The sequence below is a fragment of the Panthera leo genome, chromosome F2 (assembly GCF_018350215.1).
Source record: "Panthera leo isolate Ple1 chromosome F2, P.leo_Ple1_pat1.1, whole genome shotgun sequence".
Lineage (NCBI taxonomy): Eukaryota > Metazoa > Chordata > Mammalia > Carnivora > Felidae > Panthera > Panthera leo.
Window position 1 is genome coordinate 37,965,956 of NC_056695.1, and position 27,851 is coordinate 37,993,806.

The window sequence follows — 27,851 nt, forward strand, 5'->3', positions numbered from 1 at the left end:
ATCAGGTCTCATTCTTTTGGGGGCTAGACTCCATGTGTAGAGATTGATAATCCACATGTGAGGTTCCAGGTTCCATGCTGTAAGGCCTGGTTCTGTGTTTGGTGATTGAAATTCTATGCACAAAATGCTATTTTCCATGCTTTTAGGGCCAAGTCCATGTTTGGATATTGAGAACATATGCATGTATTTAATGTTCCATGCCTGAGGTTAAAGGTTCCTTGCCTTGGAAAGCCAACAGCCATAACTCACATCCATGTCCAATGTCTGAAATGCCAAGTTTCACCCATATAAGACTGTTCTGTGCTTGCAGTCTGAAATTATATATATGGAGTGCTTGATTCCACATTATTAAGACCAGATGAATTTCTTGTAGATCTAGGTTCCGCATATGAAATGCTAGTCTCCATTCTAGTTGAGCGAAGTGCCATGCATAGAGTTTGAGATTTCAGGCATGAAATGCCAAGTGCCACCTATATGGAACCCAGTTTTTGCTTGGAGATTGAGATTCTATGCATAGAGTGTCAGTATCATGTATATAGAGTCTGGCGCCATGTTTAATGATCGAGATTCCAGACACGGAGTACTAGTTGGCATGATTTTAAGGCTAGGTTGAATATTGAGATTTCACACATGGAATGACAAGTTAAATTGTTCTTGGGCCAGATGCCATGTGTGGAGATCGAGGTTCCACATATGATGGGAGATGCTAAGCTTGTACAGTCAATTTAAATGTTTAGAAATTGCAGTATTAAATATGCACTGAAAAATATTATACATAATTTCATGTATTGTAGTGTTAACCTCTGTGACTTAAATGCCTTGAGGGCCAGGTTCATGTCTTGAGAGCCAGGTTCGGTGCATGTAAGGCAGTGCTGTGTCTCATGCGTGGGGATTGGAATTCTACACATACAACACTAGATGTGCTTGTAGATACGTGTTCCATCAGTGCGTGTGTGATTATACATTGGAGTGCCGGGTTCCATGCTCAGAAATAAAGATTTCTCACAGGAAGTGTGAGGTCCTTTGTTTGTAGGGCCAGGTTTTATGCTCGGGGATTCAAATTACACAAATAATATATATCACGTTCTATGCTTACAGTGTGGAGATTGAAACTCCTTATGGTATATTAGTTTGCTTGGACTGCCGTAACAAAATACTATCAACTGGATGTCTTAAACAATAGAAAGGTATTATCTCACAGGTCTAGAGGTTAAAAGTCCAAGATAAAGGTGCTAGAAAATATGCTTTCTGGTGAGGCCTCTCTTCCTGGCTTGCAGATAGTAACCTTCTTGCTATATCCCCACATGGTCTTCCTTCCCTCTGTGTACACACCAAGAGAGTGATCTCTGATGCCTCTTTATCTTTGTATAAGAACATCAGTCCTATTGGATTAGGGCCTCAGCCTTATGACTTCATTTCACCTTAATTACCTCCCTAAAGGTGCTATCTTCAAATAAGTCACACTGAGGAGTAGGACTTCTAGACATGAACTTGTGAGGGTGCAATTCAGTCCATAACACATAGTGTGGCAAATACAGTGCCTCGGAGATCAGTTTCCTTGTTTTGGAGGGCCAATGCCTATGGCTGAAATGCCAATTTCCATGTCTGGAATATGAGGCTTCAAACATATCTGGCCATGTTTCATTCTTATAATCCATACCTCCAGTGCCAATATCCATGATTATAGGTCCAGTTTCCATGCTTGGAAATCAAGCATGAAATGCTAGTTTCTGTACTCGTAGGGCCATATTCTACCTCCTGGATATTGAGATTCCACACATAGAGTTTCAAGTTCCTTGACAAGAAAACCAAATTCCATATATAGAGATCCAAAATCTATGACAGAAATACAGATTGGGCACCCAGATCCATACCCTGAGGTTGTTCATGTTTGGAGATTGAGAATCCACACATGTGATGCCATTCTCCATGCTTTTAAGGGCTTTGACTGCTACATTGACATTAAGATTACTAACGTGGGGTTCCAGTATCCATGACTAGATCAGTTTGCAAGTTTTGACAAGCCCATGTGAATGACTGAAATACAAGGTTATATATTTGTAGTGTCATGTTCCACACTTGAGCCAAGTTCCATGCCTTGAGATCGATATTCCACACATGAAGTGCTAAGTTCCAAGCCTATAGAGCCTAGTTTTTATGCATGAAATTCAAAGGTCTATATATGGAAGACTGGATTCTATGCTTTCTGGGTCAGTTTTCATGTTTGGATGTTGAGCATGCATTCACTGAGAATGAAATTCCATACCTGGGCAACACAAGATCATGTCTTACAAGGACAACTTCTATGACTTATATACCAGATTCCAACTTTACCACATTCATCACAGTAAGTCCATGGAGATTCAGATTCCACACATGGAATGCCAAGTTGCATGTTTGTAGAGACTGGTACCATGACTGGAGATTGTACCTCTATATATGAAATGACAGAGGTTTCATACTCTGAGTTTGAGATTCCATAAATGGAGTGTCAGCTTTCATGCTTGTAGTGCTGAGTTCCATGTTGCAAACTGAGGTCACATACGTGTAGTGCAAAGTTCCACGACAGGTCACCAGGTTCCTAGTACAGTCAACATCTATGCCTATGCCCAGGAGCCACATGTAGAAGTCCAAATTCCACACATAGAAGACCAAATTCTATGCCTAGAGAATCAAGATTCACATTTTGTACTAGTTTTCTGTAACTGGAAAGTCCAATTCCATAATTAGACGTCTAAGTTCCCTGACCGAAAGGCTACATTCTATACCTGGAGGGCCAGATTTCATGGTCAGAGTGTTAGTTTTCACTGGAATTCCAACTACATACCTGTAAGGCTGTGTCTCATGTGGAAAATCAGAGTTTATGCCTGGAAAGGCAACATAAAAGTTTTAAATCAATATCCAAAACATCAGATTCCAGAGTTGGTTTGTCAGATTCCATTCCTCAAGACTCATGTTCTACACAGAGTTCCTTATTTGTAGGGTGAAATCCTATGTTCAGGGCCAGGTTTCACAACCAGATGACCATGGTTCATGCCAGGAAGGCTGGGTTATGTGCCTAGAAGTCGGGCCTCATGCCTGGTGTGCCAGCCTCCCTGGACATACTATATAGTTCCAAGTACAAAGGCAGGTTACATGGCTGTAGGGTCATATCTGGAAGACCAGATCTCATACATGGTAGGATGGAATTCAGGCCTGGAAGTGCTGAATCCATGTTTGGAGGGCATATTTCATGATTGCATGCAACTTTCCACTTCCACACTGGAGGGACACAATCAAAGCATGGGACCAAGTTTCAGGCCTGGGGGTAAAGGGCGGGGAGGGCTCATTCCATGCCTGCAGGGCTATATTCCATGCCTTAAGAGCCAGGTTCCTATTAAAGAAGAGCCAAGCGGGGCGCCTGGGTGGCTCGGTCGGTTAAGCGTCCTACTTCGGCTCAGGTCATGATCTCACGTTCCATGAGTTCGAGCCCCGCGTCGGGCTCTGTGCTGACAGCTCGGAGCCTGGAGCCTGTTTCAGATTCTGTGTCTCCCTCTCTCTCTGCCCCTCCCCTGTTCATGCTCTGTCTCTCTCTGTCTCGAAAATAAATAAACGTTAAAAAAAAAAAAAAAAAAAGAAGAGCCATGCTTTTCCAAGCCTAGAAGACCAAGTCCAAAGCCTAAATGTTCCGGTTGCATGGCTGGAAGGCCAGAGTCCCTGTGCCAAAAGTAGGCATTCCAGCCCTCACTGTGCTCTAGCTGGGAAAAAGGATTTGCCTTCAGATTTATTATTCCAGCAACAGCCATTCTAATTGTCAGGTTGAGACTGTCTTCTGACATAACCCAACAATAAGCAGAAAAATTATGAGGCTTGCCAAGAGTTTTAATGCAGTGGCATGGTTTAAGAAAATGCTTCTACTGAATAAATTTATTTGAAGGGACAATGAGAGACATAAATCAAATATTTTGGTTTACACACTTAATAGTCATGATTGTTCAACTTAGTATTTATAACGGCAATTCCTGTGTACTGATTAAGTCTATACCTGAATTGTATCATTTCGTTCCATGAGATATGCCCAATTTGACAGATTAACTATAGCACAGAGAGTTTTACTGGTGTTCCCCAAAACTCCTAGCTGGATACAGTAGAGGAGGAATATGAGCTCTGCTACATTTTATGTATTTTAGATTATAATGGGCTCTGTTGTTTTGAATGAACCAAAACAAGAAGTAGTTAGTGTCAATTCCCTGGCTGCATAACCGGACGCAGCTATCTCTGTGGTATGATACACAAAACCTACATTTTGAACCGCAAAATAACTTTACAAAATAGTCTTGGTATAAGAAAGAAATGGTATATCAACTCCAATAACTTCCTTATAGCAATAAAAAAAAACACCCAAGTTTCATTCAACTTCAGAGGCATAAATATATGGCATGCACACCGTGTGATATTCATAATTAGTTCTTACAAAGCAATATTCATCCCTGAAGCATTTTATGAAATTAACTAATTAATCTTCACCATATCCTTTGGAGAGAGATAACTGTACTCTGTCTGCAAAGAGCCTCTATCATGGGACTGAAAATGCTTTATGAATATTATATACAGTGATAAGCAGGCTCTAGGCACTTCAGACGCACACAAGCTGACATTGAGGATATTAGGATTCACTCATTCACTAAGCAAATATTTATGTAGTGTCATTACTAGAAATCTCTAACTGGGGGACTGATGTCCTCAGGAGGTAAGATATTGTCTGACCGGCGGAATGCAGTGGAGATTGTGAGTGTGCGATGTTCTCTTTAGAAAAGACAACAAATCCCTATTGACATCTTTGCCCCAGATACAGAATTGGTCTTACGAGGGCAGTTCCCCAAAGTGCAGAGACTTCCTCTTCCTTCCGTTCACATTTCTTACCCTGTAGAGTTGATTTCTGGTTTGGCTACAGAACACGGATTGCCTTGAACTTGTCACGCAGCCTCCAGTGCTTGCATGTCTTAGTCATCGTAGCTAATGACTGCTCACTGCTTCCTTTCCAGGCCTGTTCTAGTCTCCAGCACCACTCACAACTCTCAGCTACAGTCTGGAAAGAAGGAAGCATTCCTAGTCCAGAAATCTAAGGTTCAGCATTCAGTCTTCTGTGAGTCTAGCACTGAATGTTCGTCTAGTAACACTTTTTGAAAACTAGGCTTGTGTCTTGGATGAGGTTCCTGAGAAACAGACTCTGAAAGGGGACACTGGTGCAAGTGATTTATGGAGGGAATGTTCTCGGGAGGAGCCAGGGAGGGAATGAGAAAATCAGGACAGCACGAGAGTTGGAAGTATGGTTTAAGAAGTCTGGTTTCTGCCTCATCTACTTACCACTGGGGTTGCAATTCTCCTCCCAGAGGCAAGGGGGCTAGGCTCGTATATGGCCAAATAAGTCAGTCATTGGATATGAGCCACCTTCAAAGAGGGACCAGGTCCATAACTGGGATATCTCTAAGTGAGGTGGCACTCATCAGCCTTGCAAAAAAGTTTGTCAGGAGTCGACACCCCCAGGACCTGGGGGATCCACCCCCAAGACTGGTGTGGGAAAGGGGATCTGGGCAGAACACCAGCAACTTCCTCGGCAGTCTCCTTGTACCACTCAGATCTACTTACTTCCTGCATTAAGTTTTCATGGTACACTCACAGCTCTTTCTGGCTTCTGTTTACTCATAATTTCTGTGTAAACCTCCAAAAGGAGCCTTATTAAGACAAACAATACCCTACTGCCGTTAGTACAGATGAAGAAACTGAAACTCATTATCTAACACCCTCCTTTACTACTCTTCAATATTTCTCTCATCCTCAGCTCATACTTTTGATGGTCTAGGTGGCTTGCCTGGGGGCACCTGGATGGCTCAGTTGGTTGAGTGTCTGCCTCTTGATTGGGGTTTAGGTCATGATCTCACAGTCCTGAGATCAAGCCTTGTGTTGGGCTCCATGCTGAGTGTGGAGCCCGTTTAAGATTCTTTCTTCAAATCATAAGAAACTCTTAAATACAGAGAACAGACTGAGGATTGCTGGATGGGAGGTGGGTGAGGGGATGGATTAAATGGGTGATGGGCATTAAGGAGGGCACTGGGTTCATATGTAAGAGGGTTCAACTCCTGAAGCTGAGACTACACTGTATGTTAACTAACTTAAATTTCAATAAAATTTAAACAAAAAAGATTCTCTCTCTCTCTCTCTCTCTCCCTCTGCCCCTCTCTCCGCTGCCCCTCTCCCCAGCTCTTTCTCTTTCTCTCTCTCTCTCTCAAATTAAAAACTTTTAATTTAAAGAAAATTAAAAAATAAACATATTAGGTGGCTTGCCTGGTGGCTAACCTAGACCCACATTTCCAAATGCTCTGAGCCTCTGATTACCCTTCCCTAATCAGATCATAGTTGTTATATTTGCCCATTTGAATTAAAATCGGGCATAGGACTATATACCTAGAGATGCTCGAAGACATGTGTGCCAAGTATATTTCTCCCTGCCTCTCATATAATTAATACCAGTCCTACCTCCTCAGTCATTTCTTTTTCTGCTGGTCTGTTGGAACAATAATCCCAAATAAACAGGTGGTAGCCAGAGACTTTTCTTTAGTGAGACTTTAACTGTGTTCTTCGGTGGGAATATTACCTTTCTGGGAATGAGGATCTCTGTTCCACAGAGCCTAAACTTACAGAGGTGGGAAACATAAATTTTCCAAGAGGGTGATTGGGAATGATAGTGACCAGTCATTTCTAGGTTCTAAGACTAAGTTCTAAGAATAAGGTGTATTATATCTACTGGGGATACAATACCATATAATAGATGCTGATATACAATCACAGGCTTGTTTTTTGGTTTTGTTTTTGTTTTTGTTTTTGTATCTGTAAATTTGTAAGCTGGCATGTTGTAGGAGCAGTGGAGCCCATTATCATGTGTCCACTGCTACACTTCCTTTGTTGTAAAGTGACTCTCTTGTCCCAAGTCAATGTTATATAAGATCCTATAAAGAGAAATCCTATTCTTTTGGTTATGATACTGGTTGATACACTGTGGGAAGGAAAAGTAAACCTGTACTCCTACCTCAGGATGAATTTCTGTCCTTTTTAGGGTAGAAAGGGTTTATATAATCAACTTGCTACCAACTGTCTGATTTCCTTAAGAGATGATGTCATATCGGATGCTCAGGATTTCTCTTTCTTATTGGGAGGTCAGATATTCAGCAGTGGTATTAGCTAGATCAGATCTGGTGTACTTTTTGAGCAATGCATAGCCTCCATGTTTGCAACTATGGCTATTCCATTGATGGGCCCATTGCAGAAGCACAGAAGTAGATAAGGACAGACGCTGATAGGTAAATAATCCTGTCCACTTGGTACTTCTTCTGCACTGGATGCTTTCCAGGGGGTTACATTAATGTAGAATACAAAGATATTCACACTTTGTGCCCCTTCCCCCAGGTTATATTACATACCTCTTTCCTAGACCTCCTTGTCCCCAATCTTCTCATCCTGTTTCTTCCAGGACTCTGACCAATCAGCCAAGCCATTTACTACTGCCCATGATTCTATGTACATTCTTTTTTTTTTTTTTTTAATTTTTTTTTCAACGTTTTTTTATTTATTTTTGGGACAGAGAGAGACAGAGCATGAACGGGGGAGGGGCAGAGAGAGAGGGAGACACAGAATCGGAAACAGGCTCCAGGCTCCGAGCCGTCAGCACAGAGCCTGACGCGGGGCTCGAACTCACGGACCGCGAGATCGTGACCTGGCTGAAGTCGGACGCTTAACCGACTGCGCCACCCAGGCGCCCCTCTATGTACATTCTTAATTCAGGCCATTGTTCTTTCTACACAAACAAAGTATGAGGTTCTCTGCACAAAAGTTCTATCCCTTGGGAAGATCTTATCTCACCACTGTCTTTCAGAGTCACCCCTGCCTCATCAGTCCATTTTCAACTTGTAGAACATACTGAGCTAAACTCTCTGTGAACCAAGCCTGGGCTTTTTCCTCCTCCGTCATCTGATCTCAGGGAGCCCCAGAAGGGGGCTGAGCATATGGGGTATGGATCATCTGTTCTTGTATATTACTCTTGCCTTCTGGGAATGACTAAAATCAATCTCAGATATTCCACCTTCACTTTATAATGGATTTCTATTGATCATATGACATAGTGAGTCTGACAGGACTCAGCTCATGACAGATAATTCTGGCTGGATGGTCATTTAATATTCCATCATCAGAAGCTCAGTATTTACTAGGGTCCATGGAACACGCCAAAAATTGCTTTTCAATTCTTCATATACTTATCTGCTGCAGATAACAACCTTTCCCCAGAACCTTAGGTGTCTATTCTATAATTCTCCTACTGAACCTTGCTAGAAACTCCACACAGATAGCTACGGTACCATGGAATCTGCTGAGCCATATGGCCCAGTTGGTAGGGCTGCTTGTACTGTAGCTTAGACCTGCCACAAAATCCTTTCTTTCTCTGAATCCCACTCAAAACTGATAGCCTTCATATAACTTGATGAATGAGTTGAAGCTTCCCAAACCCAAAGAAGCCAAGTTAGGATTGTGCTTCTTTCTTAGCTGTAGGAGGGACAAGGTAAGATGACTTGCCCTTTACCATTAAGAAGATGACTGACATGCCCCCATGTCATGCCTCAAAATTTTCCCAATAACAGCCTTCTGATATATTTCAGAGTTTCACTCTCACCCTCTGGAGAATATTTGCCACTTCCTGCTCATTATGTTTAAATAAAGTGATGTCAACAATATAACAGGCCGATATTATGTTCATGGGATATCCGAATGATCCAGGCTCCCTTCAACAATGTTGTAACAGATATCAGAGCAGTTAACTAGCACTGGAGCGAAACCATGAATACATATCCACATGTATCCCACTTATACCACATGTGAATTTGAACAGTTTTATTCCTTCTGTCGATAGCTGGAGAAGGATGAATTTTCTAGATCAATAGCCACATGCCACATACCAGAAGCTATATTGATCTCTCTTATTGATGACAACATTTGGCACAGATGGCTGTTGGGCTAAATTTGTATTGTACACTGTTATCCACTATAATCTGTTCAGTTCTTGCAGGGGCCAGTCTGATGGATTATACGAAGATGATTCCTATAGCCTTTGTCTTTGAAAACGCCACTAATCTCTGCCATTCCATCCAAGGTGTGACATTGGCTTTGGTTTGTTATTTTGGCTTGAAAAGGGAAGCTTCAAGGGATTTTACTTGACCTTTCCTACTCCAGGAGCTCTTTTTCCACAGGTCAAGAAACTAATGTGAAGAGTCTACCACTTACCAAATATGTTCATTCTTATTTTACATTTGAGAATTGGGGAAATGACCACTGGGTGGGTCTGTGGACCTGGTGAACCAACTGTGTATACACAGGACAGTTCTCTACTTATCACCTGACTTCCATTCACTGCTCCTGTAATGTGGGGAGGGGCTCATGATGGCACTTAGTTGTCCAAGTTGAGTGTCAGCTCAGACTTTGTGTCCAGCAGCATCTCAGTGTATAATTTACCAGGAAATATCTGTGGGTCAATTTGGGATAGGACTAAAGAATTACAACTTGGCTGTAGTACTGCAGAGGTCTTTATTCATGGGGACTCAGCAGCCTCTCTTTTTATTGAAGAGTTCTTCTGAGAATGGGCTCAAGTCTAAATGAAAATTGGACAAGGGATCATGTCTGTCTATTGGACAGTGTGTGTGTGTGTGTGTGTGTGTGTGTATGTATGTATATGTGTATGTATCTGTGTGTATGTGTGTGCGTATATATATATCTGGCCTCTAAGAATGCTTTGTTTTTATGAGCTATCTTTGTAGATATTTTAAGTAAATTTTAAAGATTGAATTGGCTTTATTAAATGAGTCATGACTCGGGTAGCATCCCATGTAGCAAGTAGAGGGGAGCTCCAAAGGGGTACATAAAAGGTAAAGTCTTCAAAAGTAAAGATAAAGTGGGGGGAAAAAGGATATTATTAGCAAAAAATCCATTATTTTAGCACGGTTGCCTTTCTTAGGGGAAGAGAAGGGGCCTATCAGTGAATTTCCTAGTGCTGACCAGAAATTCCCATGTTGACTGGTTAAAGGTCAGATTTCTAGGGCGTTGAAACTGCAGTTAGTTTAGGTATTAAGTCTTGGTTTACTGACTGGGGGCCTTAACCTAAGCGATGCCATTTTGGGTCTGTGGCTCTCTTAGTGACACTAAATTCCCCTGGGCTTTACTCATTCTGCATGTTAGAAACCTGTGTTTTCCCCTACAAACCTCCTTCCTATTGGTCTCCTCAGACACGGACTGCTTGCCATGCTGTCTGGATGCCGGGACCCAGCCAGCTCGCCTCCGCTCCCAGCAGGCTGGTCTCACCCACCCCTCACTTCTACTCTGCACTGGCAGGAGGTGAGCCTGCCTCTGGAGGGAGTGCAATGGAATGTACTGGCTCACCTCTCCGTGCTTTGGAACTAATAGCATCATGAAGCCAGAGCCAGCCTGAGATTGTAAGAATCTTTAAAGAAAACACTGTCATTTCATTTCTTCAACCTTGGTGCTTTGGAATACATTTTTATTGCATCTCATTTTGCAACGGAGTATCATTTTCAAGCAGGATTTGTTCCTGTCACGTGAAATGATCAATTTGTCCATTTAGAACTGCAAATCTAGTTATTCATGCTCTGGGTAAGCAAATTAAATTTTTTCTTTGGGATTATTGACAATATCTCATATTCTGAATTCTACTGAGATGTCGAAGAGGAGTTTTTAAGAATCACAATAATTTGCAAAGTGGGTTTGTGACTCTGATGAGGTAACCAGGGAAGGAAGCACATGCGCTGAGGCCCGAAAGAGGCCTTCACATCCCCCTGCCCAGCCCCTGTGGAGCAGACAGTTGCTGTGCTGGGACAAAGATGGGGCTCCAGGAGCAAACTTGTGGAAGAGGGAAAGGCAGGGTCGTGAGGACCTATTGTCCAGGTTGAAGCAGGGTCCCAATACGTGGCTATGAAGATAGCGAGGAGGCACATGTATGGAAGTCCTTGAATGGTGGGCTTCAGTGTATCTTTGCTTCAGCCTTGTTGCTCCAGAGTTAAATCTTCATTAAGTAAATTCATATTTGGTAATAATGCCATAGGTGATATTATGGATTAGTGCTATTCACACTAATCCTTTCCAGGTCAGAGTCATAGTGGTCTGGCAGACCCAGAATGGAAACTCCTCTGCTCTTATTTATGACGGGTGCCATGATATCATTTCTTAAACATCGCTCGTGATGCGAATAACTTTGAAATATTTGTGATTATAAAATAAGATGTCATTAGTAAACATTTTTTTAAGCACAAGGACATATTAAGGTAAAAATGAAAGCCATTCGAAGTATTACCACCCAGATGAAATGACCACTAATATTTTATATTTTGGAAATCTTTCCTCCTACTATCTCTAGGCTTACACACACACACACACACACACACACACACACACACACACACACATATTCAGTCACATTCTCTTTACGTCATGGCATACATTCTGTCATATGTTCAATATTGTTTTTAACCAGATTTAATGCAATTTTGAATACATTAAAATTTATTGGGCTTACCCTCTATTCATGAAAGTTTAAGCGGTATAAAAAGTGGGGCTCATAAGCCATGTTACAGTGAATGTAGAGCGTACATCTATATTGATCCAATTTATATTCTTCCTCAGGTGTTCCCGGCCCCACCTGCCCACCAGGCCTGCAGCCGCTTTCGTACTGAAGCTCAATGCAGAGCAGCACTGCCTTGGCACTGGCCCCATCTCCCAGCTCTGGGGGCTGTCTCATGCTCCCCCAAAGATAAGGGTCATACAGGAGAGCTTCCGGAAGGGCAGCTGCAGCCCCGACCAGATTCAAAGGGACCCATGGTTCTGACTCCTCCCACCACTTCCCAGCTCAGAGGGAGCAGAGCGCTGGGTCCCTGTTTTGTGGGAGGAGGGACTGACTTCCCAGGGCTGCCTGGATGGACCGGGTAGCACAACCTGGAAGTGCAGGGGTCCCTAATAGCCAGAGGGACAGGTGGGTAGGGGGCAGGGTACCCTGACTGGGGAAAGACAGAAGATTTGGAAAGATGACAAGTGGATGTCCCCCTTCCTTCCTTTACCCCAGGACGCTTCCCAGGTGCCGTGGGTCTACACAGCCAGACCAGAGAAATGTGGCCTAGCTAGGGACTGGCTTTATTTTCTTGTAACATTGTGGCCACCTCACTACGTGCCACTTTCTTCTTTCTTCTTTCTTTCTTGCCTGGCTTCCCTTTTCCATCCCTTTTACAGCTCTGGGATTGAACCTGTCCACAAAGCTTTGCTTCAGACTATTTTCTAGGCAATCCAGGCTAAGCCATCTTCTTTGTGATGTTGTCCCTTTATCCCCTTAGAGAAAAATGCCTGGGAGTAAACTGCTGGGTTGAAGGGCAGACATAATTTTAACTTGAATAGGAGTTGGCTAACTACCCTCCACAGAGACTTGAATTCGTTTACCTCCCTCCCATCAATTGAATGCTAATTTCTCTTTGAGGCAGAAAATGATGGACTGTGAAATGAATTCTTTTTCTCACCTTTAATCTTTTTTGTCTTTTGCTAAAATGAACATTAAATTCATGCTGTTTCTGAAAGAAAAATTCAATAGCTCCAAGCAATTCAGCCTGGGGGAAAATGTTTAATGGTACGTTTTAACATTTTTTGCTGTTGTTTACCAGTTGTTCTCAGGCACTACTTCCATGAAAGAAACTAATAGAAAACTCATCTAATTTAAATAGTCCTTTTTTATATGAGGTAGTGATTTGCCAAAGTTTAAACTTTAAAAGAGCAGAATAAGCATGGCAATTTATCATGTAACAGATTTTTATTCAACAACACTTACTGAGCCACGGCAGTGCATTAGGCGCTTAATATACACAGTGGAAAGTAAGCCAGATACGTTGGCCTCTGCCTTTTTTTGAGTGTACAGTCCACAGACATGACAATGGGCAGCTTGCATGGTTTGAATTGTCATGGAAGGGCTGCTTGAGGCTTCCCAGACGAAGTGACCTCTAAACTGAAACCTAAAGAATGAATAGGGGTTGGGGAGGCAAAAGCATGGAGGTCAGGAACTGAAGGAACTCTGTTTGTGTGTGTGTGTGTGTGTGTGTATACACAAATACATGTGCATGTGTGTGCATGCATATGTAAGTATATGTGCATATGTGTGTACTTATGGGGAGGTCATGGTGGGCTCCTGGGGAGAGATAAAACTGGATTTTGCAGGGTCTTGAGAGCGACATGAAAGACACAAAGATTCTTTTGCACTGAATCCCAGGGCCAGTGGTGGCCACTGACAATCTGTGAGCAGGGAGAACATTGGAATCCCAGGTCTCTAAGATCATTGCTCTGTGGGTTGGAGAACTAACAGGGGAGGGAAATGTGAGAGGTAAGGAGTTCTGGGAAGAGGCTCTAGCATCAGGGATGAGATGCTCCAGAAGTGAGACGAGGCAGAAATGTAGACAAATGGAGGGCAATGGATTCCAGAACTGTTTATGTCAGAATTCTTAAGCCCAGGTGAATTACTGGATTTCTGAGGAGTAAAGGGAGCTGAGATCCCTTTTACTTTTCCCACCCTTCTTAAAAAAATATTAAAAATTTCCATCAAAGCATGTCATGTTCTTTGCCCATATTCACAAGGAGCTATGAGAAGATTTATATAACTGCTTGTTATATAAATTAATGATGATTAGATTCATTGAACAACTATTTTGAGCCAAGCGTGGAATCGTTTATTTAATCCTCACAGCCCTCCATGAGGTGAGTGCTATTATTATTCCCTCTTTCAGATGAAGAAACTGAAGCACAGGTAGGTTAAATGATTTGCCCAAGGACACATAGGTCAAAGTGGGAGACTGTGCGACCCAACGTGTACTTTGTCTGTCTGTCTGTCTCTCTCTCTCTCTCTCTCTCTCTGTCAATATTATTATGATGACTTCCATTGGCAAAAATGAAAGAGAACCCAGTGAAGTTAGGAAATTCTTTTAAACCTAAAGTAATTTGGGGATGATTGGGTGGCTCAGTTGGTTGAGCATCTGACTCTTGATTTTGGCTCAGGTCATGATCCCAGGGTTGTGGGATCCAGCCCTGTATCAAGTTCCATGCTGAGAGTGGAGCCTGCTTAATCTTCTCGCTCTCTGTCTCTGCCCCTCTCCCATGCTTGTGCTCTCTCTAAAAAACAAAAAACACAAACAAAATCCTAAAACAGTTTTACCTGGTGGAAAACGGGCAGTTCATTCAAAAGATTGTTTTTTCAATCTGTAAATTACTTTAATATATTATGCACCTTCAAAATCTTTCTCTAAAATTGTAAATAAAATGTTGCATTTTTATATGGTTCTTAATAGGATGGAGTCAGCTCACCTTAAGGATGTACTATAGTCCAAAGGGACTAGTTGTTTCATAAAAACATATGGTAAGTGCCTGTTTGGGGTTCTGACACATTCACTAGAACGACTATATGATTAGAATGTGGTTTCCGACTCTTGTAAAGTGAAAGTAGCTTAACAAACTTACTAGAAAATCACTTTTGAAAAAGTGTTTCACATAACCTTGGCTTACTCACAAACTAGGAAACATTTCAGCTTTTGGGGGTTCTCTTTTGGAGAAAACAAGTAGTCGGTCTGTTTTTACATATGTCCCTAATTAGAGGCTAATCTGCATTTTTAAAGGAAATGTTACAACTTTTCTTATATAAAGGAGCAATTAGGAGGGGAAAAATGCTAAGCAGGGTGGAGGTGGGCACTTCAGATTCTCCATAATTGCAGGCATATGAGAAAGTCATTTCTAGGACAGTACTGGGGTAGAGAGTGGGCACATTCTTACTGTTCACATCATCGCTTAACACCTCTTTGAGTTTGGTAACGTGCACAGTACTGCACCCATAGTGATGACCCTACTGTGCACTGGTTACTGACTTATTCAGCCAGTATCAATGGAAACTTCCCCTGCATCAAGGCAGCACTAAGCGCTGGGGGCAGAGTGATCAACAGAATGTTCCAAGTCTACCACAAAGTGCTCACAGCCAAATTTATATCCATTCTTGTAACCCCACAGAAATCTTACAAAGTGGATGCTAAGATTCGGACAGGCTAAGCGACTTGCTGATAACCTCAGAGCTGGGTTTGGCTCCCCTAATGCTACCCTTTCTGCGTCCTGGGTCCCCAGGGTTCAGTGATACATGCCCAGGACTTCACTGTGCGGTTCCCAGATGTCTACATTTGTATGAAGAGACTTAGTCAGAAAGGAATGGAGCCTCTTTCTAGGGCCTTGATAAGACTCTTGAGGCATCTACACAGAGTTGTCCGATCCACTCTCCCACCTCTCTGGGAGCCTGAATGTTTGTAAAGGTAGATGCTTATTCAAATTATGATAGCTGTTGCCTACACAGTATTTTCTATTTGTGATACGGTAGCTAAGTTCATCAGCATTTGACATTTTGAGGAGTGAGGGGGGGCCCCTGCTACGTTTCCCTTCCTCTGCCATCTAGTGACCCAGCACAGCTCCAGTCAGCCTAGTGGTCCGTGCTTATAATTCTTCTTCCAGATCTTGAAGTCCCTCTTCTTTGTGTCTATATCTACTTTTGAGAGAGAGAGAGAGAGAGAATGAGGAGAGGAGGGGCGGGGTGGGGGGGGAGAGAGAGAGAATTGCAAGCAGCCTCCATGCCCAACATAGGGCTCGATCTCACTACCCTGGGATCGCGACCTGAGCCGAGATCAAGACTCAGAGGCTCAACTGCCTGAGCCACTCAGGTGCCCCTGTCTCTGTATCTTTTTATCATCAATTCATGTAATTGGATCTTATGACAAGGAAGCAGATAACATCCTTCATTCTCTTACTCTAATTCCCATGTTGAGTGTAAGATTTATTTGATCTTTCTTTTATTCATTCATTCCACATTTATTCAGTGCCCACCACGTGTCTAGCAATTTATCAGACACAAGATACAGACAAAAAATGCAGTTCTTTCTAGCACCTCAGAGTTTAGGCAGGCAGGCAACTAAAGAGGATACTAAAAAATTACTTTTTAAAAAATGTGATAAGGGACATGAACCAGGTAGGTAGAGAGTGCTATGGAAACAAGGAGGAGGGAAAAACAACCCAGCCCTGGGGATTGGTGGGGGAGGAGAGGAAATGATGTCTCAGCTGATTCTTAAAACCCAACTAAATGATGGGCAGGCCAATTAAGGAAGATTGTTTATTCTCAGCAGAGAATGCCCAGGGCAACAGCCCAGGAGCACGGGAGAGCAATGCATATCCAAGTATCTGCAAGTAATGATAAATAGCCACATTTTAGTGCCATTATTTTTGTGCAAGGTACCATGCCAAGTGTTTCACATGCATTATTTAACTGAATATCTAAACCGTGCTCCTTAGGTAGCATTCTTATTTCTATTTATGAGTTAAGAAAAAGAGAGGCTCAGTCAAATGCCTTAGTGTTATCCAAAGGTAATAAGAAGGTAGGCTGGGATTTGAGCCCAGGTTTTTTAGATATAAGAATTTGTCTGCTTAACCACTCCATCCCACTCCAGTAAATCTGTGTGGTTAGAATGTTGAGGCTGGGGAGGAGGCAGAGGGAGAATGGCAAGAGGTGACAGAAGCAAAGGTGATTTTATCTTGAAGGCTCCAGTGAGCCTCGGAAGGATTTTAAGCAGGTGTGTGCTACTCTGAGATGTGCATTTTAGAAGTCTCTCTCTGTAGAAGGTGGAAAGCATGGATTAGTGGGAGGATAGGTTGGAGACAAGGAGACCAGGCAGGTGGCTGGGACACTGCTCCAGATGAGAGATGACAGTTATCTGGTCTCATGCGGTGGCAATCAGGATGGAAGGAGAGGGTAGATTCCAAGATAACTTTTGTAACTGATTGGATGGGGTGAGGCTGAGACAGAGGAAGGGTGAGAGGCAGTGCTGGAAGGAGTTTGACACTATTCCCAGGTTTCTTTTTTGGATGAAGGATGACATTCTTCAACAAGATATGGAAGATAGGATAATTATGAGAAAATGATGAATTCATTTTGAGACATGTCGAATACAAAATGCCTAAGTGACAGTCATAAGGAGACGTGAACCAGACAGGCTGAAATAAGCATCTATAGGTGAGGGGGAGATGTCTGCTGGTTACAAAGTCGTCAGCCTAAAGACCAATGAAAACCATGGGACCGGATATTGTCAGTAAGCAGGGGAGAGAAAGGAGATGAGAATGGGAGAAAGAAAGAAAGGAAAAGGTGAAACAGGGACACTGTTTAGAAAACACTAACATTTGGAAGAATTAGAAGATGCCAAGAAGAAGACTAAAGCGGGGAGGGACAGGATCAGGGAGCCAGGATAAGAGTTTCAAGGAGGGAGCAAACAGTGGTGTCCAAGGCTATGGATAACAATCTTATAGTAACAGCGACCACCACTGCTTACCAGAACCCCGTTAAAAAGAAAACCACAGGCCCCAAATGGTGTCATGACAGTAAACCAAGGCCCCCCAGTCAGTAAGCCAAGACTTAACACCTAACCTAAATGCAGTTTCAATCCCCCAGAGAATGTAACCTTTAACAGTCAACTTAGAATTTCCTGGTCAGCACTAGGGAACGTACTGATAGACCCCTTCTCTTCTCCTTAGGAGGGCAGACTTTCCTAAATAATGCATTCCTTGCTAATAAATTCCTCTCTTTTTCTTCTTCCTCCTCCTCCTCCTCCTTCCCTTCTTCTTCCTCTTCCTCTCCTTCTTCTTCCTCTCCCTCCCTTCTTCCTTCCTTCTTTTCTTTCTCTCCTTCTCCTTCTCCCTCTCCCTCTCCCTCCCTTTCCTTATCCTTCTTCTTCCAATGCCCTCTCTCTGCCTTCTGCCTTTAAAACTCTTTCTTTTGTTTAGCTCAGTGAAGCTCCCTTCTACTTGCTAGTTGGGATACTGCCCAATTGAAGAATTAGTTGATCTTCAAATTTACTCAGTTGAATTTTGTTTTTTATGTTTATAATACCCTTATGTGCCGGACATCCTACCATACATTTTATGTGAAGTCTCTCTGGTCCTTCCAACATGCTTGCAAGGTAGTGGTGCTGGTGGGGATAACAATGATTATCTTTGCTGAGCACTTTCTCTGTCCCTAGTGTTTACTCAACCCCTTGCACGCAATACCTCAACCTTGTTTGTACAGAAGAGTAAGTCAATTAAACCAATAGATGGCAACTTTATTTTACTCACACAGTAGTATAACAGAAAAAAAAAAATCCCCAGGGTAAAATAGCTTGTAGGAAAATAGCCATTATTTGTTAATCATTTTTGGCCCATGGTACTTACTATTTCTGAGTCCTAATTTTGCCATCTACAGTTACATAAATGGCCATGCAGAATAGGTACTAACAGGGAGCTGTGCCCTCCGCTGTCCTCTCTCTGTGCTCACTGCCAACCTCTGGTGTTAACTCTTGTCTCACCGCTTTAAAATTATCCATTATAAAAACGTCTCTTTAAGTTGCATACGTTTCGCAAGGGCAAGGGCCAGCCTTTCTCAACATTTCCCCAGCTCTGCCTGTCAGTTGCCTCACATGAAGCAGACATTAAACAAATGTCTGAATAGAATTATTTTTTTCTAGCCGATGTTTTCCCCAATGACTTCACAAATGGCTCTCTGTAACAGAAGAAATTTAGATTGAATTTGTCATAGTTCAAACATCAAAAACTAACCCTTACTAACTTTTCAGAGTTTTCTAATGCACTTTTACATAGTGTAGCCACCATGGGAAATAGTATGGAGCTTGCTCAAAAATTAAAAATAGGACTACCAAAAGATCCAATTATCCCACTTCACGGTATATTTCCAAAGGAAATGAAAATAGGATCTTGAAGAGGTGTCTGCACTCCTATGTTCCTTATAGCATTATTCACAGTAGCTAAGATGTGAAAACAACCTAAGTATCTACTGATGGATGAATGGATAAAGAAGATGTGGTATAGAGATATAAATGGAATATTATTCACCATGAGAAAGAAGGAAATCCTGTCAGTTGAGACCACATGGCTGAGGCTTGAGGGCATTATGCTAAGTGAAATAAACCAGACAGAGACAGACGATACTGCATGGTATCACTTATATTGGAGCCTGAAAAAGAAAACATGTTGAACTCAAAGAAACAGAGAGTGGAAGAGTAGATGCCAAAGGCTGCAAAGGAGAGGCGAGGTAGGGGGAGTTGGGTTAACGGGTACAAACTTTTAGCTACAGGATGAAGAAATGAAGAGCTACAGGATGAAGAAATGTAAAACAAAGGAATTATAGTTGATAACACTGTGTTATATCATTGAAGTTTTCTAAGAGAATAGAACTTAAATGTTTGCATACACACACTAGCTGACCGATGTAAAACAGAAAAGAAAATTTTTGAAGGATGCCTGGTCTTATGGGAAGTGGATAGGAAAGCTAGGGATCAAGGCTACCAAAACCACAGTCAAATTCCCTTATCATATGGTTAAGTTGTCTTCAGGGGCTCTGCTGCCATTGTGGTCACTCAACACTGTGTGGCTTTTTTCTATCACCATTAATAAAATTCCCATCATGTCCCTTGCAGACTTAAAGTCCCAAGCAAAGCATCCAGTCAACGGAGTCCACATCTGTCTCTGCTGACAGGTCTGTGATCTGTCCCTGTCCCCTGGGACCATCTTCCTTCCTCAGAAGAGATGCATCCTGCCTCTGATCAGGATTCTCACCATGGAGACATGACCTTCGATAAGGAAGAAGGTTTGGATCTTAGGCTGCCAAAGCAATGAAAATGTCCACTGAACAGACTGGAAGGATTCTGAACCATTGCTCCAAAGAGCAACCTTCCACAGAATTTTTAGACTATAAATAAGATAGATTCCTGGCTGTCTGAAATGCTTAGATAACAGTTCCTCTGTGAAACAGAGATGGATTGAAATACAATACGTTCCTGCACTGCGATCATCTCCTGAAATGCCAGAAATACTTTCGTGTCAATGTCTTATCATAAGAAGCCTGAGAGCTGGAATCTAGAATTACAATTCTTTTTCTTTCCCCCAGGATCTTGCTACAAAGATTTGGTAAGGAGATGCATTTCCTCCCCCAAGTCGGCTGTCTCCATTTGTAACTGATACTACATACAGCAGGGAAGCATCTGTGTTTCAGAAAAATGATGTGTGAAAACAGTTTTCAAAAATGCATGCTTTCTACATTAAAAAAAAAAACAACTAAAAATATGTTTGGTTACCACTTTGTAGAGCCTATTGAATTTGGCTGTGAATGGGAATCTAATTGCCATCCATTTCTATTGGAGCCTTCTATGAACATGACATTTCCATTAAAAAAAGAAGTCAGCTATAGCATTATGATGTGGATGCTGAAATCATAAAAAAAAATTAATGACTGGTTGGTAGGTTAATAATTTATATTTCTTCTTTGCAGCCCATTAGAAGAAATAAGCAAAGCCACAGGTACAGAAAATATCACTGGGGTTGGCAAAGGTAAAAGGAATATTCTTACTCAAGTGTTACAAATAGCTCCCTGGTTTTGAGTGATGATTACTGATTACTCTCCTATTTTTCATTTATAAATGGAGAATATCTTCTTCTTTGTCACCTGCTCTTGTTACTGTGGGGTTGGCATCAAAATATTAACACTTGAAGGGCTGAATTTAAGGGCTGAGGGACCCACAGCTTGGGTTACAGGGTCCAGACTTCAGCTTGTTGCAGAAAAATCTGTTCACTCCTCCACGCATGGCAGGAATTACATCCTATTTTCCTAAACTTTGTAGCTTGATGTTCTTGAGCAGCACCGCTCCTCCTTTCTTTCTGGTTTTTTCTTTTACAGTAATTCGAAGACCAGTGCCCATTTGATGAGTTGGACAGTCTGTTTGTTATGATTTTGTCTTTTCTTTTGGTGAGCAGTTGGCAAAGGGAAGGGGCTATTCCAGCATTTCAGATAATGAGATTTGCCGTTAATAAGGTAAAAAGCACACAACGACACCAGATTAATGTTTCTCAAGCACAGCTCCAATTAACATCCACCCTGATTAATTTAATGTCTCTAACTCCCTCCCTAATGAAGTCCAGAATTCTACCCCTGGACTTCAAGTGTCTTCACTTGATGACCTTTATCTATCTTCTGATGTTTTATTCTATTGTTTTCCTATGCGTATAGTATAGACCACCTCAGTGGTTCTCAATCCTAGCTGCAGATCAAAATTACAGGTGACGCTTTAAAAAAAAAAAAACAACCCCCCCCCCCAAAAAAAAAACCCACTGAGGCCCAAGGCCCGCACTATGCTAACTGAATATGATCCTGGGGGGTGAAGCACAGGCATCCATCTGGCGTGTATCAAATAGGTAGGTGCTGGAATTATCTGGAGGCTTCTCTATTTACTTTTTTTGCTGATTAGGCTGGGATGCATCAAAGGCTGGGCTCAGCGGGTACTCTTGGCCAGGCTGTCTACATATGTTTCTCCATATAGCCTCAAAGCGTGGTGGCTCAGGGTAGTCAGATCTCCCACAGGAAGCACAGGAGCAAAGAGTCTGCTGGAAAAGGTGGAATCTTGGGGCCTTTTACACACTTAGCCTCGGAAGGCACATAGCATTGCTTTCTGCTGCATTTTATTCACCGAAGCAGGCAGGAACCTTCAGGGGAGGGGACCCGCCTCTCTATAGGAAGCATGTCAATGAATCTGTAGCCACATTTTTAAGCTGCCATACACCCTTGTTAATTAAGTCCACTGTCGAGCCAGAGTGGAGAACAACTGGACCCATATCTTTCAAATACTGACCTGCGGAGCAGGGCTGGGCCTTGACTGAGGCAAATGAGACACCTAGGGTGCAAAATTGAAGAAGGCAGCCACTCTCTGGATCCTGCAGGGGAGCATCTCCTTGCATTTTGTGACCAAGGCGCCTTCCTGGCCTCATCCAGTCCTGGCCCTGCTACAGAGCGCTTGTGTATGAATCATGAGTGTGAATGGGTCTCAGATTCCTGAGTCTCATACTTTGATATTCTGATTCAGTAAGCCCGGTCCCTGTTGGGATTCTGCATGTTTTTAAAGAATCCTAATGGATTCATTACAGAGTCCGTGTGCTTTCCTGGTACTGTGCCTTTGTTCATGCTATTCACTCTGCCTTGAATGTCCTTTCCTTCTATTTCTATCCACTATGGCCTATCTATCAATTGGACTATCTACCAGTGGGATTTCAGATCCATTTCAAATACTGCCCCTTTTATCAAGCAAAGGTCCCAACAGCCAGAGTATAAACTCTTCCTCCTAAGAAACCCATAGCACTTTTTTTATATGCCTTAAGACATTTTGTCTAGGATGGTTTGTGGACACACACATCTAGCAAGAACTTACTTTCCTAGGAGGCTACAAAATGGAGATCTGGATCCACCCCATCAATTCTCATAGGTAAAGTCTTGTTAAAACATGGTACCATTCTCTGACTCATCTTGCTCCCAGATTGTTCTAATCCACACAACAGCTGGCATGCTCCTGGCACGTTTCTGATGCCCGGTAAACAGTGGATATCTCTCCTGATGAAAGGTTGGATTCCCATTTTTGCATCCTTCACGGAAGCCCCCAAATATTGAGTAATTACCCTAGTTGAAATGCTTAAGCATAGATAGGGACTGCATCCTTTATTGTGACTTCTATTTTGGAAAATTTCTTGCTTGAACTTTACCTGACCATCTTTTCCGCATAGTAAAGGGTTTTGTCGAGGCTCACTCTATGCAGAGTCCTTACCACTCACTACCTTTGTGGACGGCAATACCACATGCAAACCTCATAAGCCTCTGAGGTAAACCCCATTTTCGTGACCATTGTAGTGATGAAGAAAACTGGGATTTAGCAACTTTCCAGATCACAGAATAACAAAGCGACTGAGGCAGGTTTCAAATCCAGACCTCGAAGATTCCAAAACGTGATGATTTCTCCCCTACACCAAATCAGCCCCCCCCCCCCCCCCCATTAATCGGTGGTGTCCATTAAGCCCACCCACCTTTGAGGAGGGTGGGGCGGACAGGTTCGCTTGGACGAAAAGCAAAGTTGGCAAACTCTCTTCGAGTCTCTTAACTCGTAAGGTTTCCGCCGCGGGTCTCTTTTAACTCCTAAGCTTTCCGCTGCGGTGTAGGCTCGGGGCTCCCGCACCCGGCTCTTTGGCTCTCGGGACACGCGCCCTCGCACCCCGGCGCTTGGCCACCTCCTCCCTGGCGGCACGTGGGTGGGGCGGGGGCTCCAGGGGGCGGCGGCCAATGGCAGCGAGGGGGTCAGAGTCGGTTCCCCGCGAGGGGCGCAGCGGTTGCTAAGCGCAGCGATGAGACGGATCCGGCGCCAGCAGCCCAGGGAAGGGGGAGGCGCGAGCGAGAGCGCGTGGGAGCGCGGAGGCCAGAGCCGGGAGGGGGAGCGAGCGGAGAGAGACGCCGGGGAGGCGCGCGGGAGCGAACGCCCGCTCGGGAGCCGGAGCCCCGCGGCAGTGCGGCCGCGCCCCTGCCCGAGCCCGTGCGGCCGCCTAGCCCCGCTCCGCCCGCCGCCTTCTGGGCTCCCGAGGATGGAGGACTCCCGGGAGACGTCGCCGTCCTCCAACAACTCCTCGGAGGAGCTCAGCTCTGCCCTGCAGCTGTCCAAGGGCATGTCGATCTTCCTGGACGTAAGTACCGGGCGAAGGAGTTGGGTCGGCGGTCCCCGACCTCCACACCCTCGTCGCGGCTTTCCTCTTACCCTGGAGGAGGGTGGTCGGTCCAGGCGCTGATCAGCAGGTGTTTTGCACCCCCCCTCCCCCCGAACACCAGCGAGAACTACCTCCTTACCTCGCTCCCCTGTCCCCCTGGAAATGCACCGAGGAAAATGCGGGAGAATGACTACCACCCAACTTGTAAAAAGGATTGTCCTGCACCTGCAGCTCGGGGCTTAACAACCCTGAATGAATGGCAGAAGTTAAATTTTCCAGCGGCGTGGGTTTCATTGGGGACTAGATCGGTAGCTACAACAATCTCCATTCAGGTGAATAGAGCGTTTTAAAGGGGCTAAGGGAGGGAGGGAACATCATTAACTCAACTCATCTCTGATGTGACCTGTTTGCAGTTCCCCATCTCCCTGAAGCTCTTAGGCGCCGGGGACAGCATTAGGGATTGCGATGCCTCGCCACCCTTCCCCAGCCCCCACGGAGAACAATTACTTTGAAAACATACTTGTTTTTCGTTTTTAAAGCGGTGGCCAAGATCCCTTTCATGCTGTTACTTTTTTCACTGCCACCTCCTATTTTTCCGTTTTTCTCTCCTGTTCTTCCCTATACCTCTCCAAGTTTTCATTGCTATTCATCAATTCAAGCATCTGAATGTTCTTCCTTGGGGCCTCTCCCTCCCTTCGGTATTGATGCCCTTCCTTCATTTCTCTGATACTGTAATCGTTCTTTCTCTTTCTTTGTTTTCTTTTTTCTACCCTCACGCCAGGGTTTTTATCTGTACAGCAGTTTTGTTTCTTATTTATTTCTCGATTTTGCGTTACTGCCCCTTTCTGTTGTTTCTGTTCTTTATTATTTTTTTTTTTTTCACCCAGCTCTTTGCTGTTAGGATTAGTGGTTTTCCTATCCCTCAGTTGCCTGCCGGCTTGGGCTCCCTCAGCCTCTGCGTTGTCACATATATGCTGTCCCCTGGAGGTAGTCGGTGGGGATAATTCTGGCCACTTATTTAGACATGATAGAAAATTGGCAAAAGGCATTGAGGAGTGCTGCGAGCTCTTTACTGTTCCCTGAGATCATTTCTTATTAAAATCCAGGTGTATTTAAAATGAAAATACATTTATTTGTGGAGAGATGAAACCATCAGGAAAGCAACTCATTAGTACCATAATGGTGAAGCGGTTGTCATGAAGATAAGGGGGACAGAGTGAGGAGCCCTCCCAAGTGTCTTTGAATGGATTAGCTGGGATTTTTTAATTGGGAGAGAAAACCATATTGATCATTAAATCCGGTCAAAGGCAAATGTCATAGGTGAGACTCAGCTGCATCTCCTGGCAGCCTCCTCCCCTCCTCACCACGCAGTTCCAGGTGGGGATCCAGGCCTCTGTGGCCAGCCATCTTCTTCCCACCAAAACCATCTGATTCCCATTTTTTCTCTCCAGTTTAAGTCCCTTATTCTTCTGAGCCCTTATCTCTGCTTGGCTCTGGCCAGTCAGGTGATGTTTTGGCTCTAGTGGTCCAACTGGCTGCTATTATTCATTAAATTATTCGTTAAATCCTGCCATTCAGGGCCAAAAAGCCCGTGAGGAAGCCAGGCTGAGAGAAGGAGGCACACTGCACACGGGAGAAGGGAATCTTCAGGGATAGCATCAGGGCTCCAGGAACTCACGTCTGTTAGGAGGTTGATGGCTAAGCTGCCATCAAAGAGATTCAAAGAGGGCCAAGGGACCCTCCGTTCATACTGGCCTGATCTTCACTGGGTCCCCCAAGGATATCAAGTGCTTCTCTATGACTTTTTTTGAAGCAGTTAACAAATCCTGGCGATACTGTGGAGATGAATGGATTGAGCTGTATAAATGGAAGTCGTCCTCTTTGGCACACACACTAATCTTGGCCCAAGTGTCCAAACTGCTACTTAAAAAGAAAAGAAAAGAAAAAGAAAACAGAGGAAATTAAAATCTTTTTTTAAAAATTTTTTTTTTAACGTTTTATTTATTTTTGAGACAGAGAGAGACAGAGCATGAACGGGGGAGGGTCAGAGAGAGAGGGAGACACAGAATCTGAAACAGGCTCCAGACTCTTAGCAGTCAGCACAGAGCCAGACGTGGGGCTCGAACTCACGGACAGTGAGATCGTGACCTGAGCTGAAGTCGGACGCTTAACCGACCGAGCCACCCAGGCGCCCTGAAAATCTTGTTTATTGTTTTATATACATGATTGTTCTCAAGCTCTGTAAATAAACAGCATCAGGTCCCTGTCCTGAAGGAACATGTGCTCTATGAATAGGATACCCTTGCCTTCTTGTATCTATTTCTAGAATTTAAAAATAAGAGTACAAAACTGATTTCACACAAGAGGTGTTGACATGCTTGTTTGTCAGGAAAACACCAGTGTCTATATAAAAAAAAAAAAAAAAAAAAAAAAAAAAAACTGCCACTGGATTTTATCTCGAGTAGAAGAGATTTTGTTTACACTTTTTCTTTGAGATGTTTTGTGAAAAATCCAGCACTCTGGTGAAATATGTGACATGAGAAAGGATTTGTTACTTAAGGATTTTTGAATTATTCATTTCTGGATCATTTGCTTTTAGCAAAAATAAAATGTGAAATATAAATACATAATTTACTCGATTTGTTTTCATATATTCCAGTAGCACTGCTAAGAAAGATTGCTTTTTGAATTCTATGCAGATCATAAGTCGGTAATAGAGATTCCCTGTTCCAAAGAGGAACAGGAATGAAACCCGTCAGAGTCACCTGCATCACCAGGACTGATTTCTGAATTTGAGGAAAACTTTGATTTTTAGTGTTTGTCTTCCAAGGCCACTGTACTAACGAGTCCTCTGAGTGATTTTGAGGCTACCCTTGCTGACATGACTAGATATATCCAGCTGGTAAGAAACTAGCCACAGAGCAGAAAACCAGAGAGGGATTTACCATACCTATTTGGCTTTTGCTTCATTTTCCTCATGTCCAAATCAGCAATCATGATGAATATGCCGCTTAATTCTAGAAGTTGTTGCCTTCGGTGCAAGTGCATAGGATAAGAAAACTGAAAACAGATAAAGGAAGTGTGCTATATAAATTTGCACCATTATTGCTAGATCATTGTTCCCTATTGAATGCCTGGATCACAGTTGCCAAATCCACAGATGAATACAGAGACTGTTTCATTAGAAATCTAATTTATTTTATTCGATTCTGTCTAAAAAATGGCAGAATATATACGTTATATATACATTATATATATTCATCATAAATACTCTTGAGTGCCCACTGGGGGGCTTAGGAAACCCAGGGCTGGTGCCAAGGCATCTGTGCTGTGCCCCCCTGCCACCCACAGGAGAGTGGCTTCACTGGGTTCCGTGCATAGCAACATGGGAGGACCAGGAGGATGACAGTTCTTTTCCTTCTTAACACCTGCAATGCTGTCCATCCCCAGGTTATTTCATTCCAGCTGACAGGGAATAAACTCTGATGTAGAATACTAGTCCATAAAGCATGTGGTCCCTCTTTGGAATCATTCTATTAATCGACTCCGCTACTGTGCAAAGGGAGAAAATCAAGCCTTTCACATCATCCCCCGAAGCAAGATAAATCTGAAGTGAAGTTAGTTATAATTCCACCGCTTGATGCCACTGCCTTCTCCCCAACAGTTTTGTTTGCTTTTTAGCTGGAAAGGAAGTGGCCCTTCCTCATGTCGCTAGGGGCAGAAGTGGGGCCTGGAAGGCTGTGAGGGAGAGAGATGATCTTCCTGTTTGTCTTCCCTTCCTTCCCCCGGCCAGGCATGCGCACTGACGCCCACTGAACAAAATGCACAGTGCCTTGGCTGGTCAGGGACTTGGTGAAAATAAGGAAGAGTCTTCTTTTGCAAAGCTACTTAATCCTGAAGCCCTGTCTCTACACATGGATGGGAATATCTGTCTAAGAGGTGAGATGGACGGAGGACTGTCAGAGCAGAAACAGTTTTCCAGGTACAACGGTTCTGTGACCGAATTCTGTTACAGCCGTATACCTCCTATCTTGTCTAGCGCACCCTGGATAATTTGAGTGCGGTTGTTCCGTTGGGAGGATGGCAGTTAACCCTAATTGGCAAGGCAGATATCACTCTCCGAGGTTTAAGAGGCTGCAGAAGTAAGGGAAACT

At 43.4% G+C, this 27,851-nt stretch overlaps 1 protein-coding gene and 2 long non-coding RNA genes across 4 annotated transcripts in view; all 3 read left to right on the forward strand.

Annotated features, from left to right (window-relative positions):
* LOC122210758 overlaps positions 1 to 12,756 on the forward strand; it is a 33,816-nt gene extending 21,060 nt beyond the window's left edge. Inside the window, exon 3 of the long non-coding RNA XR_006198227.1 lies at positions 11,716 to 12,756. This is a non-coding gene — a long non-coding RNA (uncharacterized LOC122210758). The remainder of the gene's footprint in view (positions 1 to 11,715) is intronic.
* Positions 12,757 to 14,201: 1,445 nt separating this feature from the next.
* On the forward strand, positions 14,202 to 20,183 carry LOC122210757. The gene is made up of 3 exons (XR_006198226.1): positions 14,202 to 14,473; positions 19,605 to 19,774; positions 20,075 to 20,183. It is a non-coding gene; the product is annotated as an uncharacterized LOC122210757 (long non-coding RNA).
* Positions 20,184 to 23,343: 3,160 nt separating this feature from the next.
* The window catches only part of NECAB1 (N-terminal EF-hand calcium binding protein 1), a 192,502-nt gene continuing 187,994 nt past the window's right edge, over positions 23,344 to 27,851 (forward strand). For both annotated transcript variants that reach the window (XM_042924254.1, XM_042924253.1), the window contains exon 1: positions 23,344 to 23,676. In XM_042924254.1, coding sequence (XP_042780188.1) covers positions 23,344 to 23,676 — 333 coding nt within the window. The remainder of the gene's footprint in view (positions 23,677 to 27,851) is intronic.